Genomic DNA, 17,972 nt, shown 5'->3' with positions numbered 1-17,972 from the left:
GGACGGTAGATTCGCCGTTAATTCGTGCGATGTATTTCCAGCTCCCGGTAGCAGAGGCGAACCGCTTTAATTTTTAACGCCGGCGTAAGCCAGCGATCGCCCAGAGAGCTCAACGCCTCGTTACGCTCTTAATCGAGACGTAGATCGAGTAGAGTAGGAAAAACCGTTTAGCGCGACGGTAGCCGGTACTCGGTCTCATTAACCCGCGTCTCTGTTACTGTTCAGGCAAAGTGGACGAGAAAGCGACGCAGCTGCACGCGATAGCCTCGCTGAAGGCGCTGCTGGACGCCACCAGGCCGCACAACGGCGCCGCGACGTCGACCGCCGCCCATTACTCCGGAGCAGCATCGAAAGAGACCACTCTCCAGCTACAGCAGGGCTCCCAGGGCACCACGACCACCACCACGACTACGACCACCGCTGGCACCACCGCTGGCATCCAGGAACTTCCCAACGGTGGCATAGCCGCTGGTCTCGACGCCGGCCTCGAATCGGTAATTGTCGAATGCAACGAACGCCTCGGCCGAATTATTGCGGTCGTATCGGTAATTCCGGTTCTTGCACGCGCGTCCGGATTCGATCGGTCCGCGCGGACTACGAAAGATACCACTCGCGAATCGAACGGTGTCAAACGAAACTTCACGGTTAACTTTTGCTCGATAACCACCGACCCTGTACGATTCTCGATCCTCCTTTCCGTCTCGCGACAGCTTCAAAGATCCCTTTCGCGGATAGATAAGATACCGTTCGCTTCTCGTCTCGTTAAATCTCTCGAGGCCTCTAATCAGACACGTCTCGACTACCTACACCGCCGGGAGCTCCCCGGAGAGCATTTCGCGTTACGAAAGGCCAAACAGGGTACGCGTTTAGACTACTGCTCGCGGATAACTAGCGCTCGCGCGACGTTAACGTCTCAAAGAACACCACCGCGAGCACGGAACACCTCTCGGCGGCTGCATCTCGGTGTGTTTACGTCCGAGGCGAAAACGCGATCATCCGCGGGGCCACGGGATCAAAAGGAGACAAAGGATCTTCGGAACTCCCTTCCGTTTCGGTGTACCAAATTCTAGCGATACCTTCCGCTCTCTCGGGATAGGTCATTCAAGGTCACTCGATGTCGGTTACGTCGAACGATATCGATCCAAGTGCAACGGTGGGTTGCTCTCGGCTCCTTGGAAGGATCCATTCGTTCGCGTGCAACGAAACATCGCCAGCTTCGACGTTTCAGGGTGTAACGTGATTGGGAAATAACGATAGGGTATTCAGAAATTGTTCTTTCATTTCACTCACCGTTCGATGGTTCACTCGCGTTTATCCGTTTATTTTGCGTCTTACTCGTTCCAGTTGCAGTACGGAGCACTGCGATCTTTTCGCTGGAATTTTATATTTCTCCTGGAAAGCTCGAGCTTCCAAACGTTGGGATACTTTTAACGTTGCGAAGAAGGAGAAACGAAATTAAGCGAGAAGCTACGCTGGTAAGCAGCACGGTCGTAATTGATTACGCGATCTCTAGATAACGTTGGTTCAAAGTTACGACGCGCTGCTCGGGCACAGTCGAACCTGGACCTTGTCTATACCCGAGAGGCACAATTGGATCGCAAAAGGTTAGAATAGGTTACGCGCAGGTATCGCGACGAATAATACGCCACATCGCTGTTGGCTACCGATGGGAATGCTCGTGAAAGATCGACCGTACGCTCGATGCAGATTTAATTCGGCCCTGGAACGCTCTGGACCTTAAAAGCCTCCAGTCTCTAAGTATTTCGGTATCGACAGTCAGCGTGAGTGGCGTGCGGATGCAGTAAAGTAGGATGTTGCAGGGATGAACTCTGGAAGAAATTCCAGGTCGTACCGGGTCAGACGTTCCAATCAGCCTTCGTGAAGGCTCGTGACTAACAAACTCGATGCACAATGTCCACACGCCCGTACACCAACCCTAATCCCCTTAAGGGGTACACCGTCGTCTTCCGTAGCGAGAAAAAGAAGTCAACGTTTGAGAATTTTTTCCGGCGCCGGGGATCGTCCTGCACGAAAGTTTCGTACTTGTATTGAAAGTGCGCGCATCGAACGACGTTTTCGATAATTTTCGTAAAAAAATGTTCACGTGTACGGAAAACGCGAGCGTCCTCGTCCCGCGTCGCCCGAATTTCTTACTCGCGCCATGGAGTGCATCCCTCCGGTCCTAACGATCGGAACTGAATAAAATTAGAATTTTAATCGAGAACGTCGCTGTCGTTCGTAGTAAAGACTTGTTAAAAGTAACCGAACGTTCGGAAACTCGAGCTTTACCGGGAGAAATATGAAATTCCGGTGAAAAAATCGAGAGCTCTCGAAGTTTCCTTCGAAATTATTAAAGAGAGCGAGTCCGTCCGATTTGGAAAAACCTGTTTCGAGGGGAACGCGTGCCGGGTTTACGGATTGGAGCACTTTAGCCTCGAGTGGCGACCAAAGGACCGAAAACAAGCTCCGCGAGAAACGTCGTATCTTTGTAAATATTTCGAATCTCGTTTTAACGTTTCACGAGGATCTTTAAGATAAATCCAAAGAGAGGCGAGAGAACGTTTTTTCCTTTTTTTTTTCAAAATGGGAAGACGATGTTTCCTCTCGACTGGTCTTCTCGCGTATTTCGCGACCAATGCGTTCCTCGTCCTCGCGAATTTTTCGCTTCGTATGGTAGCCTAATGGCGACGAAACGTCGGAACGAATTTGAAGGTGGACGAGCCTCGCGTACCGGAACCCTCGGCTAACGATAGGGAACAATGGCCGAATTCGCTTCCGCGATCTCGTTTCGGAGCGGCGAGGGGCAAGGTGGTACGAGGTCGCGGTAAAAGGCGTGGAAACTCGTCCCGTTTTCTTCCAGGGATTCGCGGGACACGAGATTGTAATTTCAATTCGTTTCCTGTCACGAAGCCCGGAGGGTTCCAGCTCGAGTACGAAATCCGCTCGTTTTCGGATCTCGTTTCCCCGCGGCTCGTTCTGAAATAACTGCAGCCGTTGTTGTCGGATTCGACAGGCCGGGGCCAATTATCGTCCATCGATCGAAACGAAACGACCATTGAAATGGCCGACTCTCGAAGAACAATCCCAAAGCGCGACGAATCCTGCGCGATATCGTCTAACGTCTTCTATCGTTGTTGTCGCTAGTAAGCAATTGATGCGTGGACTGTCGAAAATTTTCCCGAATAGAACCGAGCGATTCTGCGAGCGGTGGTAGGGGAAAGTAGTATACCCGAGGCCTACCCGGTACGTCGAAGGTCTTAGTCTGCTCTGGATCGTAAACAAAGACGCACTCGAAGTTTGCTCGCGGCAGGTCTCGAGCAATTGCGACGTAGGTCTTCCCAGTCCGTTCTAGATTATCGTCCGTCCCTTAAAGGACAACTGTAGAGTACTCGTTCAGAGTGGGACCGCACGAGAGATCCGACCGGTCGGTCCCTCCTCCAGAGAACAAAGAAGACAAAGGTCTTTTCAGTCAGGTAGGAATCGGTCTGTTAATTAACTCGCGAACGATAGAATACTCGTTGAAAGTGGTCCCAGTAGTCACTAGTTCTACGTACTAGACTCTAGTCTTTCCAGTCGGATCTGGATCGTCGTTTGTTCGTTAATTGACACGTGAACTGTAGAATACCGAGTCAAAGTGGTATCTTTCCCAAACGAGGCATCTAACGAGTCGAGTCTCGTGCCGCAGGGAAGGTAGTCGTAGACAGTCCCGAATACGTGGCTCTTTCGTGTCTGGTTCGGATTACGAAACCGTTGTACCTCGAGGGACCGCAACCGGGAATATCCGTCTCGATGTGCTCGATATTGTTCGTGTATCCGGCGTTGCTATTGTTAATGGCTTTAGTTTTGCCGGTATTCGACGGTAAGTGGTTCACCCGCGCGGCTAGCCGAGAGATTTCCGGTTTCGGAGTCGCGAAGGCATCGAGGAACCAAGGGAGACCGATCCACGACCGCAGAAAATTGTATCGGATTTTGTGCACGCTGTCTCTGACGGGCGGAACGATCTCGTCCACGGGAGTAGAAGCTCGCGATCGATAAATTTTTATCCGCGCAGGACCTCGAGGACCTCGAACGAACGACGCCCAGTTGAACATTTTTCTTCTCGGTTCCTCCCCGCCCATTTGGGGGAAGAGTCGACCGGTTGTCGCTCAACGTGAAAACGTAACGAGCCGTATCGTCGAAATCTCGCTGGTGCTCGCCGCGTTCTATACGAAATTCCCTCGTCGGGACGTGGACACTGACAGATATTTGACGATTCGTCTCCGACGTGGCCCACTGATAGGAAAAACGAGCCGAGGACCCCCTTATTTTCCGGCCAGTCGACCCTCGACGACGAACGATCAACGGCTCTCTGCCACCTTCGCGCGTAACCGACGCAACGAGTGGAAAAAATTCCTCGTTGAAATTTTCACCGTCCCGTGACGATAAACGACTCCGAGACGGCCGAGGAACCCGTTGATTTCGTCACGAGCGTATAAAATGTCTCCGCAACTGGGACGCGAGCGTTACATCCTTCAAACGGCGATAGAGGCAAGATTAAACGATCACGGAGCGTGCACACTCCGATCTTACTTTTTTATCCGGTTTTACGCATCGATGGATCTGAAAAGTGGCTACGAAGGTCTTCTCGAAGGAACGATCGTTCCGCTCGCGCGTAAAAACTTTTATTCAGCAATTTCGACGTAGTCCGCCGCGAAGAATGCGAGTCCACCCGCCGCGGATCGCGTCGCGTCTCGTATAACCCGCGACAATGGCAGGACGTTCGGAAATTGGGTCGTTTTATACAGACGTCGGCCTGAAAACAAGGCAATCGAGAAGAGTGGCTTTTTACCCCGACGAGACTTTCGTTTTTGAATCGTACGACGTCGAAAAGTTGGTCAGAACCGTGAGAGCTTCCGCCTTAATATCTTTTGCCGGTCTTCCGTTTCGTCGATGAAACTTTTTCCCCGTTTTCCTATCTCGTCGATCTCTCCTTTCGTGCCACTTAGCGTTTCGCGTGGAACATCGTTGGAGGAACCTCTCGCGGAGGAAACGTTCCAGTTTCACGGTCGTCCGGTCCGATTTGGAAAATCGATGGGAACGTTTCACGTTCTCGCGGAACGGATCGAACGATTCCTCTTGGAAGGGAGGATCGCTCCGATGGAGACGGTTCGGGAGTCGAAGACGGTGGGTAATTCGCGAAGAAATCGGATTCGATTCTCACCGAGCGAGGAATTAACGACGCGAGCCAGCTCCGCGTCTATATATTGGCTGCTGGTTTGCGAGCGGGCATCGCGGATCGCGGATCGCAGGGGATTCTCGAACCTCTTTGTCCTAAATGAGTGAGAAGGCCTTTTCATTTTGAATGCACCGCGAATCTGGGTCAATTCTGGCTACACCCGGCGTCGGTGCGCTGCACATTGCCTATTTCAGTCCCTCTTTTACCCTCGGATAATCGAAGCAAAGTCACCAGCCGATGGCTTTTCCGCCCGAGTTCCGCGTTTTCTAGCACGGACGGTTCCCCGCTGCGCTCGCCATCCTCAAGGTCGCGCGTTCTCGATCGATCCTCCTCTCCTCGTCTTCGATCCCAATCTGTAACACATCCGCGCTGTTTATGCCACTCGTAGGGAACTTTATCGAATCGTCCGCTTCCACTCGTCGATTCGATCCAAGAGCGCAACATCGAGCTCATTATCCGGCAAGGAACTTTGTCCAATCGACGATCTCCGATTCCGATGATACTCGGCACACCGAGAGCAGATTGAGAAATATCGTTACTCGTTCTTTTCCACCCATCGACCGGGGACAGGGGAAATTTCCCCGAAAATCACGCACGAAATACGTATTCGGTTGTTCGAAGAACCAACGAGTATCGAAAAGAAAGAAAATCGTACGAAGAACACTCGGTTTCGGTGACGCGATCCGTGACTTTCCATTCGAATCGAAAATGTCCTCAGTTTTCTTTCGATCCCCGCCGCTTCGATTTTTCGTTTTAAAATAATTAACGATCCCTCGTATCTCGAGATTAACGGGCTTTAATCATCCGTCCACGGTAGACAAAACACTGGAACTCCGTCTCTCGAGCGCGAACCACGTTTAAACGACCGGGCGCGATAAATTACTCGGGTAGATCTCTCGTCGACCGATTTACAACGCTCGGGTGAAGCTGGAACGCGGATTTACGAACCGAGCCGGTGTTTCGTTACGGTGGCGTATACTTGGGGCGTCTTGGTCGGCGTAAAAGCCGATTCCCGATCGGACATTCGCGCGTGGAACAAGGGCGTCGCGGCGCAGCGCGCTCGAGCGAGCACGAGGGGGAAATTATCGGTGTACAAGCCGGTCTTGTGTTCCGCGGCAATTATCCCAGGCCGGAACGATTTCCAGCTGGAAGATTCAAACACCTACGAGGCCATTGTGCCGCGGTTAGCCGAGGATGAACAAGGGGGGTTGCTTTACGCCTTTACCCGCGACCCGCGGTTTTTCGAGCCACCCTGCCACCGAGCCACACCGCCGGAGCCTTTATTGTATTTCTCGAACAATAAACGCCCGAGAGTGTGTCGCGGATGATAAAACTCCGACCGCGCTTAATTCCGTACGAGCGGACACACCGAACGTATTAAGCGAACGTGTTAATTAGAAAGAACCACCGGACCGGCTCTATCCCGCTTAAATACTACGTCGATGAACCGTCTCTCAAGAAATCGTTCCCGTTTGTGTTACAGGGCGAGGAGGATGAACCTCCGGAGGCCTTGGACATGGGCTGGCCCAGCAGTCCCAGAAAGAGACTAACTTACATTTTGGTAGCGCCGATACTCTTCCCTCTGTGGTTGACGTTACCGGACACGAGGACACCCAGGGGTAAGTACCCTTCGATTTCTCCCAATTGGATTTCATTTGACCCGTGAGACGCTACGAGTAACTCGATGCTCGTCAAGTTTGTTTCAATTACCCGTGCAAAGGGAATAAATTACCCCGTGGGACCGAAACGTAAACGGGTCCGTCGTAGATTCTCTCGGAGAAGCTTATACAAGGTGGTCGAAGACCATTGGATCTATTGTCGCGAGAGTGAATCGAAAATTTCCAATACGATTCGCGATATTCGAAGGTTTCACGATTCCTAGAAGCTTGCTCGATCGCGAGAAATCGATATACTTCTTCGAGAAGCTCTCGACGAAAACCCGCGTCGCATTTCGAGCATGTCTTTGTCAAGGATAACGAGACCGTAGCTTTTCGTTCGGTAGAACGATCGTCTCGGTCTACGAATCCCAATATTTTCGCAATCGATTGTCGAGATTGCAAAACGAACGGATCCGCGAAAATGAACAACCCCCCGTACCAACTAGGGCTCAATTACTCCGACTAATTCTACTTGCACGAATCCACGACACGTGTAAAACCCGCGCACGCGAGTTCTACGGTCTGCTCGCCGTGTCGCATTAACGAGAGTCTACCGCTGAAACAATTTGAATATGGAACGTAATCTTTGCAGCCGACCAACCGAGTAACCGCTCGATTCACGAGGGACCGGCTAAATTACGCTGAAAATAGCTGCGGGTGTTGCAGACCTGGACTCGAAAGATCGATTTACCAAGTAGTCGCGAGCCGTGTTGGGTCAGACGCGTTGGACCCCCTTCGCGAGGCCCGTAACGTTTACTCGAAGCTGTTCACGCACTTGTCGCGTAATAATTCGGTATTTGGCGCAAAAACAATGTCGATCTCCAACAGAAGACCAACTCTTTATTATTTTCACTTGTTTTACATTGTAATTACAATTACCGTACCAGTGGTCATAGATTCGTTCGGATCGAATCGCAGGTCGACTTTTTATATCTTTTCATTCCCTTCTTCTGAGTGTCATGCGTTATGTAAGGTGTGTTATACATGCGTTATTATGGGAACGTACGCAAAAGAAACTTCGGTTATCGGTGATCCGGTAGGTTTACAAGCTCACGGATATATTATCTTTCAACTTGAAACTTTAAACAATTATCGACCATCGAATATCTCGCAAAAGTTATCTCTCTTCCATCGTCAGTTACTTTTAAACTGTCGAACATCGAGCTGCGAAACACGTCGAGACACCCGGTGCATCGAACAACGACGACAAGGATAATGGACAGTAATTCATCGTGCGCGGTTCGACGTCGTAAATACAAGGTCGTTATCAATGATGTCGGAATTTCACGATGCAATTAAACGAGCCTCTAAGATGCACACGGACGAGAGGAGCGCGTCTGTTATTCAAAACCGTTTCCCGGCCGCCATCAATCACGGACGTGCCGCATTATCGCGGCCTATTAACGGCCTGTATTTCAACGCGACACAATGCCACGCGACGAAAGATGATATTGACACGCTAATTTCGAATCGACGACTGATTGTCGCTGCCTCGCGCAGGCGGCCATTCAACGCGAGCGAACGAGCGAGCGAGCGAGCGACACCCGCCCCGCAGTCGCTCTTCATTGTTACAGAAAATTGCGACGCGGCCTCTCGCTATTCGACGCGCGTCGGTGGCAAAAATTTCGCATCACCCCGGGACAATTGTATCGATGAATCGCGTTCCGGAACAGTCGGTCCCGTTTAGTTATAGCCGTTAAACAAACTTCGTTTCGTTTTCATCCGAACGGATCGGGAGGTTCTTTCTCTTTTTTTTCACAACCACGGGACTCACCTTCCAACCAACGAAAATATTTCCCGATGGACGTTACGACGATCGGACGTAGTAGCTTGCTCGATAGGTTTCGTCGTTCGATGAGAAATGGACTCAAAGGTTCGTCTCTTTGTTTCTCGAAAGATGGTACTAGTGTTCGACGAACGTTCGTGTATTTACGGCTGTTCAAAGTGTCGTCGTTTTGTTTCTCTAGATGGCACTACTGTTCGTCGAACGTTCGTATATTTACGGTTATTCAGAGTGTCGTCGGTTTGTTTCTCTAGATGGCACTACTGTTCGACGAACATTCGTATATTCACGGTTGTTCAAAGTGTCGTCGTTTTGTTTCTCTAGATGGCACTACTGTTCGTCGAACGTTCGTATATTTACGGTTATTCAGAGTGTCGTCGGTTTGTTTCTCTAGATGGCACTACTGTTCGACGAACATTCGTATATTCACGGTTGTTCAAAGTGTCGTCGTTTTGTTTCTCTAGATGGCACTACTGTTCGACGAACGTCCGTATATTTACGGTTGTTCGAAGTGTCGTAGTATTTTCCTTACAATGGAAAAAACGACGAAACGTATCGAACGAGCTGGTAAATTTTGTAAATTAAAATTCTCTGGTCTTCGAAGAAAGGGAACGGACCTTTCCTCGTCGAAGGATCGTTGTTTTCGGATCGACGAAAGGACCTGTTTCTTTCCTCGAGTTCGACACGTATACTTGAAAATGATTCCAAGACACGGACCGTACGGGTAATCTCTGTTCGAGAAAACGAACAAGATATTATTCGAGCGGTTGGACTCGCTTCGGGCCGAACGAATCGCCCTCGGGTTTGTGCCACGAATTACGGATACGCCCCTTAGAAACGAGGCGAATGATTAATGGAAGCTCGCCGATGTAACGCCCAATGTCAGGATAATAATTGACGGCCGCTTTACGCGCGCGCCCCGATGAAAGGCTCCCGTTTCCAGGGCCGCGATGGAAAGTTTTTCCTTCGGCCAGAAGGTAGTTAAAGCCGAACGCACGAGATCTGCCGCGATTCGGGTTGCTCGGCTATCGTGAAATTCGCGGTCTACTTTTTCCCCGTGGCTCGCGGTTTTTGCGAGCTCGCCTCGTGCCTCTTGTGTTATTATTATTCCTTTTTTTCCTTTTAGTTTTCATCGAGCTTCCCCGTGTCTCCACCGATCGCGTTCCCGTCGCTTTGAAGCAACGACCACCACCGCGGAACAAAAGATCCACCCCCCGTCCGACGAAACCAATAATTTTAATACCCGCGAGCTATCGGAGATGCAATCGTCGGATAGTCATCGGAATTAGATTCTCGCGATAGATAGTCTGTGGGGCGTGTGGCTGCACCTCCATACGCGATTACCACGGTCCGATACGCGTTCGATCCTTTCCACTCGCTGGATACAGCACCCGGAAACGTCCAAGGGAAGATCCCTTAGGATAGGTTTCGGCCAGGAGTACGGAAAGGGTAGAGGAGCACACCCGTACGTAACTCTGTCGCGATGCTCTCACGAGTGGGACGCGATCGTTTGGATATTAAATTCGGAGAGTAAGAGGGAAAAAAAGGTGAACGAAACTGGAGCAGTCGTCCGCGAAGGGAAAAATCGAAGATTCGAGTAGCTCGAGTTCGCTTTTTCCACGTAGGGTAGCTCTTTCCTTCTCCGTTCGCTCGAACGAAATTCGTCGCGTTAGAAATGAACAGCTCTCGCGAAAAAGAGAACAGAGGGATTCAATTCGAAGAAGATCCGTCCCAGCTTCCTCGCCCATAGGGAGGGTGTCGACAAAGCATCCGACAAAAGAACTCGAGGAGAACGAGAAAACGCTGAGATCCGATCCATCTGTTTTCCAGGGAAGAAGCTGTTCGCGGTGACGTTCATCGGGTCGATCTTCTGGATAGCGGCGTACTCGTACCTGATGGTCTGGTGGGCGAACGTGGCCGGCGACACGGTTCGCATACCACCGGAAGTGATGGGCCTGACGTTCCTCGCAGCCGGAACCAGCATCCCGGACTTGATCACCAGCGTGATCGTCGCGCGGAAAGGATTCGGTGACATGGCCGTCTCGAGCTCCGTTGGCAGCAACATTTTCGACGTGACCGTTGGGTGAGCACACCTACGCACACATATACCCGTCCCACGTGTACACGTGTATATCGATACGCACACAGACACACGGTTATTCGATTTTCTCCACCGTTACGAGTCCAGGCGATGCAAGGGAGCCGATCGCGCGCAAAGGCGGCGCTCCTTTGTGCCTCGTTTCGGTGTTTCGACGGGAAAAGCGTTTGCGGAGCACGGAACACCGGCTTCGCTGTGAAATAAGAGACGTTGTTGACGGTAGAACGCGATAGTTTGATAGGTTCTCCGTTGGCTGCGATTTCTAATCGACCGTGAAACGTTAACGCGTTCCTCGAACGTAACGTCGTCGGATAAAGAGCCAACGTTTACGTATCGTTGGAGTTTCGAGAGGAATATTCGGATAATTCTGATACGAGCGATGGATGCATTAGCGAAGGGGATGCGCGACCAATTGATATCAATTCCCGACCGAAAGTGCCGCCCGTGTATCGTCGATGGCACAGAAACGAGAGTCTCTCGTTCGTTCCGCCTATTTCCATCCCCGAGTCGTTAGGTCCTGGTTTCTTTTTTTTTTTCGTTGCTACGCGCTATTCGTTAGATAGTAACGCTGGTCGGGAGAAACGGTAAGCTAATGTAGTTTATTCTTTGTCCGCGTACCGTCGAGCTGTGCGCGCAACGTGTAATAAATGGCTGGAAAAAAAAACTCTGCAAGGAGATTCGGCTCGTGTCTGATCAGACGTACCGGTCTGGCTTCGTAAAGCCTGCGACCGACAGAAATAACGCGCACTGTCCAGGTTCACCTCGAACCGGGACTCGTTTTCTGTGAGTTTTTTTCTATCAAAGTGTCTCCCAAAAAATATTGCACGATTTCGGTCCATCGAAACGAAGCCAAGCTACGGTTCTCGGTGTTGCGGAGAAACTTGCTGGTCGTTCCACGCGTTCGAAGTTATCTCTCGTTGCGTTCGACGAATCGAAGTTTTCCAAGTGGCGTAACTTCTCGGAGGAATTTTCATATTTTCCCAAATACGTATCCGGGATCCCGCGATAATATCGGAAAAATTACAGATTCGAAGAGGAAACGGTTGAAACGAAACGACGGGCGGGGCGTAGGTCGTGTCAATCGGCGTGCTAATCCCCGCGATAAAAACAGTGGCGTCGTTTCTCATGGTCCGGCGAGATAATTCATCGGTATTTGTTTTCTCCGCAGTCGTATGTAGGTCGCGTATGGATTTACGCGGCTCGGTTATAAGCGGCCATCGCGTCGCGGTTATCGAGGGCATCGGTTATAGCAATTTTCACGCGAGACACACAATCTGCCGGTCGTATACGTGCTGCTGCGGGCTCCTCGCTAATGCACGCGAAACGAGATACGTTTCGAGAAAAGCTTCTCGTCGCCCGCGACATCGATTCGACCTCCTTGCCAGCGAGATCTGCCCTTTTCGAACACGGTGTCCCTGGGAGAAATAACACTCGACGTTCGACCGAACCCGAGAAACACTTTGGACAATATTGACCGTCGAGTTCACCCTCGAGCGAGTTCGAGTAAGCGTAACCCACGTTTCATAAGGTATTTACGGTTCTCTCTGTGCCTCCCGAACGCCCAGGAAATTTACGAGGCATCGTAAACGAGAACGTTGAAAGAAACCGCCGTATACGGGGAACGTTTCTTTCCCGATCGAGCCAACGACTTTTCTCTCGCGTTTAATGTACCGGGAACGTTCGAATCTACTCGCGAGGCTTCCACACCGAGCATTTAAATCCCTCCGGTTACCCGCCGCCGCTTCGCGTTGTTTGCCACGAGCAATTAATCAAGCCTTTGAGTGCCGCAGACCCTTATAAGCGTTCGGTCCATAGGTGCATCGATTACGGTGAATGCCCATGGGTGTTCGAAACACGTGCCCGACAAATGCGGTTACAGGATTTCCGTTCGCGACGCGCACCGAATCCTCCAATCGTGGAAGTTCAACCGAGAGAAGTTCCCGCGATCTGGCTCGCAATTGCGACGAGATCGAGACGAGCAACGCCTCGAAAACGCGAAACGATTCTGCGCGAAGTGTTCCACGTTCGATTTTAAATTTGATCGACGAGAGCTCCCCGATTCGCTATTCGATACTTGTTCCCGTTCCTTTCGATCGATAAATCGTCTTCAATTTTTTTTTATCTCCGTCCAGCCTAATTGCGTAAAATTTCATCGCGTTTCGTACTTTCGTACTCTTTCAGCCGACACAATCGAACGGGAAGTAAACGTAAATACTCAAGAAGTGGTGCGCTGATAGAAGTTCACGAGGGTAGTCGTGTCTCTCTCGTACCGAGGGGATCGAAATTTGACCAGATATCCAGTTCGTGGACAATCGGGTGAATTTACGTTACAGTCGAGTTGCGGAGATTGCTCGGTACGGTATTCTTCCTCGGGAGGGTTAAGGCGCGAGTAATAAGATCACGTCACTTTGAGCCGACGGAATCTCTCGTTAGCCAGCACTCATCTCGCCGGAACACGCTCGGCTGATTCTCGTCGGTCCTCTACACGCTCGGCAATTATTTCAGAGAAATCGGGAACTCGCCTCGTTACGGGACGCATCGAAGCTTGCTGGAATCGCCGTGAAAGCCGTGACAAAAATTAGTCTCGCGACAATCGCTTCGGAACTACGGGTTGTTCGCGGGTCGTTTAAGGGGGCAGTCCGGTGTTTCGAGCCGAAAATCGAGGATCCTCTACAGTGTGCTTCGAAAGTAGGTGGCCAAAGTTTGGTACTTGGCTCCCCGCAAGGATGAGAAAAGGTCGCGCCGTTCTCGAAACTCTTCCTTTTCGAGATGCAAACACCGTTCGCGACCGAGTATCGCGGGAACGCTCGAAACTCGGTTAAAGAAATGCCCTGGAAAGGATTTTCCAGACCACGAAGTATATTATACGACGCGAAGGGTGTACCTCGCAAAGGATCTCGTCGTTAGGGAGAGTAGAATCGTGAGTTCGACCATCGATTGTCGAACCACCCTGTACGATCTTGTATCTTTTTTTTTTCACTTCGCGAGGAAATAATTGGATCGGATCGAAAATTAACACGGTAGCTTCGCGCGGCCCGGTGTAACGAGATCAATTCCTTTCTGCGAAATACTCGCTCGGATAGAAAACGGAGAAGGTCGTCGAAGAATGATCGGAACCGAACGAAAACCGTAACTTCGAAACAAGGTCGAACGAAACGCGCATTCGACGCGAGCTAGTTCCAACGTTCTTTTGTCCGAATGAAAACCTAAAAGCGAAGACAAATAGTTGGCGTGTGTACTTTCTTGGATAGAATCTTGACGCGGTCGGAGGTATTGCGAGACTTTTCCTTTCGTGTGTCGGATAACACGCAAAGTTTCCTCGAGGCTTTCGATCGATCCCGCGCGGAGGAAGAGGGTGTCTTCGGCGAGCGGAAATTGCTCGACGTCGGGAACGATTACTTCTTGAAAGGGGCTAAAGAAACGGCCTCCCGACAGATTCGCTATCGGCCGCTATTGGAAATATCGGAAACGTGTACGCGGCCACAATGTATTTAATTGGATAATACGGATACAGTTGGCCGAGGGTTGCTTAAATCAATCGTTTTCGTCGTTGTTGTCAACGACGAGGCTCGAATACCCTCGCGATCGTGCGACGATAGCCCCGAATTCGTTCGTTCCGAGTTAAGTGATACATATACAGTGTATATGTATATAGTATCGATGAGAAAAATGCTCGCAAACGCGGCAAGTACACGGACTGTTGGAAAATAAATGGAACCGAATCGCAGGTATAAACGATCGAAACGAAAACAAGAATCTGTAGAATTTTACGATACTCGTAGCTCGCGCGACACAATTTCCCTCGCACGTTAATCGCTCTCGGATCCAACTTAAAAATTACCGCGAGCAACCCGAGAAACGTTTGCAATCCGGCTCCAACTTTGTTCAACGGCCAGTACATCTCTCCGCGGACGAGAGATCGTTCGGCTGGTGGGGTGGGTGAGGTGGGAGTTTTAAATATCCATTTTCCGTCAGCCCGGGGTACATTCAAATTCGTGGCGATTAAGTTAAGAAGCTCCGATGTCTCGGGGCTTATCGGACTTTCCAAACTTTCGAGTCTTCGAAATTCTTTAAGGCTATTAAATCTTTCGAGATTTTTCTGATTCTCGAACGTCCCTCGACCCGAATAACACCCGGAGCGATTCACCAACCGAGTTTCTCCCGGCGTAGCGAGAAACGCTCGAGAACTCCGCGACGAAGGTGACCCGCGAATGCTCGTCCCCGGTTATTGTACGAAGCAAGGATTCGAACCGCCGCGAAACGTATAAATTGGAATTTCACCGACGATCGGACGGAGCCAAGAGGAGACGCGCGGAATTGGTCGTTGCGCCAGCCCCATTCAAGTATTCTCGCTATTTCTCTGTAATGGCGTACGCCCGTTCGTTCTACGCCGCCCCGCCACCCTCTATTATTATATCGTTGGCGCGCGAAATAGCGGAAATACCGTGCCAGACGCGACTCATTTTCCGACGATGATCCATCGGGGAGCCACAGAGCCACGCGTGGATCCTTTTCTCACCGTGCTCGCGCGGAATCGTCGCGTTCCCTGCGAATATTCCTTCCGTTCGATCCGCGAACCCGCGCATCGGTATCGTTCTGGACAAAAATCCTCCCGAAATCTTCGACCGAATTGTGCAAATACACCCCTCCGTGTTAGACGAAAGTTGCTCTTGTTTTTACAACGAACGAGAGAGATTCAAACTCGTGAATACCTACGCCGCGATCGACCATAGCGTTTAGGACGATACAGAGAAGGAAACGTAACGAGTTCTTTCGATTAATTTTCAAAGGCTTTCCAAGGAAATGTTATCTGCGCGTGAACAGAGGGAACGAAGGGAAGGAAAATGAAACGAAGTGTATTCACGTGTTCGTATCGATGCACCAGCGTTGCATCAGAATTCCAAAGTGCAGGCGCGAAATGCACGCGCAGACTCTGCGGGAAAGAAACGTAACGAGTTCTTTCGATTAATTTTCAAACGCTTTCCAAGGAAATTTGATCCGCGCGTGAACAGAGGGAACGATTATCGATCTACGACGAAGAGAAGGAAAACCAAGTGTATTCACGCGTTCGTATCGATGCAGCATCGTTGCATCAGAATTCCGAAGTGCAGGCGCGAAATTGGCGTCCTTCGATTCGACGAGCAGAATGCGGTATACAAAGCTGGCCAAACGTTTTACGAGCGCGCTGTATTTCCTCGAGAAAAATTAAGCCCGGCCGCGGGAAGACGGTAGAGGTTACGAGGCGAGTCGTTGCGAGTAATTAGGCTAATTGACTTGATTAATTTAAACGTCTTCGTATTCGCCGGGCCGCCGTGGCGATAAATCTCGCCGCGCGGAAATCGCCTTTGAAAAATGGGACGATAACGAACCCAGCCGACAAATATGCACCGGGGAAATTAGAATACATAGAATCCGAAGGAATACGTGGACGTCGGGAGTAAAATTTCACGCGGAAAGAACCGGTTCCTCTGCTAACGAGCGGACAACGCCTGCGAACGTAAAGATAAAACAACCGGTAACAACATCGTATAGATTTTAGGTGTGGACACGGCTACGGAGTTGGGGCGTGTTTCGATATAATCGACAGCTACGTTTACGTTCGGAAGTAAATAGTTTATACTTTCCCGTAAAATCGTTCGAAACCGCGCCTCTGAACGATCGCGAACTCGTCGAAGCTCGTTGAACGTGTCCTTTGAAACGAAATATTTCGAAAACAATCGTATGCTCCGCAACCTGTATAATACACCGGTTACACGTTTGTCCGTTAGAGCTCTCGATAACATTGAAATCGCATCTGTAATACCGGAAGCGTCGAAAACGTGTTATCAGCGGCAACGAATAAACTTATTTCAATGCTGGTTCGCGATGCTTGGAAACCGGCGCGTATTAACGAATACGCCGTATCGGATCGGTCCCATCGCTGCACGGGAATATACATGGTTGCGGGCGCAACAAACGCCAGAGGTTCATTTCTCCTATGGCAGAATTTTTTCCAACGCAAATGAAATAACGCGCAACTCCCGTCCCCATACCGCCTACCGTGTTTGCAAGGGAGGTCGCGTGTGTGCGCGCGCAAACGCGCGACAGTTTATTCGTCGAATCGAGATCAACTCTGTACGATCCTCCGACGAAAAACCACACACACACACACACACGTACACACGCACACACGCACACACTAGCTGCACGGATGCACACGTAGGTGCACGCTCGACGTACACGCACGCACGATTTCCTGGCAGCGGCACTCCCATTCGGCAATCGACTCGATCGAAGATCGATTCGGTTCCACGCATTCGTTGTTCGGCTGCCAGCTGGCAAACTGCCCGAGAAGAAACCAGCGGAACGCGTCGCCTCCGTAGTTGCGGCTGCCAGCGGTGATAGAGAAAAAAAAAGGCGCATACATTTCGCGTAAGACGCGATTGCACCTCGGGAGGATTACGATTAGAATGCGTCCGAGAGGAAAATAATGCGCGACGGACTGCCGTAAAGCAACGACGCTCGCCACGTTGCCCAAAGACACGATTTATTCGAGCGCGCTCTTTCAAGCTTTCGTCCCACTTTTCGTTTAATCTCCGCTTTCAGAGATCGCCGCGATACCGACGAACGAGGAATAAAGATAAGTCGTAAAGTTAACCCCTCGACCGTGACGAAAGAATAAACCTACGGCCGCGCAAACATTTTCCGGGGACAATCGACTCGAATCGTACTCGTGGATCTTTCGATCTACCTATCGTTGAAAAATCGAACCGCGCGGGGTACAAACCGGCGCATAAATCGCGAATCGGAAGCGTGGAATAGAATTTTTTCGACCCTTGAAAATTCAGACTCGGTGTCTGACCAGTGCGGGGAGTTTCTACTTGCATAGATATTTGCAAACCACGATTCTCGTCCTGTCGTCGTCCGATTGATCCGCAAACCGGTTGAAACGGTACTATAGATATCGTTATGTCGGTGTTCGCGAACATCGTTGCGAGTAGAACCAGCGAGCAATGGACGGACCGAGTAACCGATCGCGCGCGTACGCGAGGAATGTTCGGCCATTGTTCTCGGAAACAAAGCGTGCCACGAGAAAATGTTATTACAAGTTTTCGCTTCGTTTTCCCGTGTAGAATCACCGCCTCATCGTCGGGGCGACTTGTACGAGGGTGTTAATAAAGTACAAACGGTTTAGATTTTTTTTCTCGTGGACAATTTATCGCCGGTGGACGCGATACA

General features: G+C 50.6%; 1 protein-coding gene across 6 annotated transcripts in view; it reads left to right on the top strand.

Annotated features, from left to right (window-relative positions):
• The window catches only part of Nckx30c (solute carrier family 24 member Nckx30C), a 79,307-nt gene that overhangs the window by 46,929 nt on the left and 14,406 nt on the right, over positions 1-17,972 (top strand). For all 6 annotated transcript variants that reach the window (XM_076321696.1, XM_076321695.1, XM_076321693.1 and 3 more), the window contains 3 exons: positions 226-494; positions 6,699-6,834; positions 10,487-10,739. In XM_076321696.1, coding sequence (XP_076177811.1) covers positions 226-494; positions 6,699-6,834; positions 10,487-10,739 — 658 coding nt within the window. The remainder of the gene's footprint in view (positions 1-225; positions 495-6,698; positions 6,835-10,486; positions 10,740-17,972) is intronic.

This window comes from Ptiloglossa arizonensis, chromosome 10 (genome assembly GCF_051014685.1).
Source record: "Ptiloglossa arizonensis isolate GNS036 chromosome 10, iyPtiAriz1_principal, whole genome shotgun sequence".
In the NCBI taxonomy this organism is placed as follows: domain Eukaryota; kingdom Metazoa; phylum Arthropoda; class Insecta; order Hymenoptera; family Colletidae; genus Ptiloglossa; species Ptiloglossa arizonensis.
This window is presented reverse-complemented; position numbering and strand designations above follow the sequence as displayed.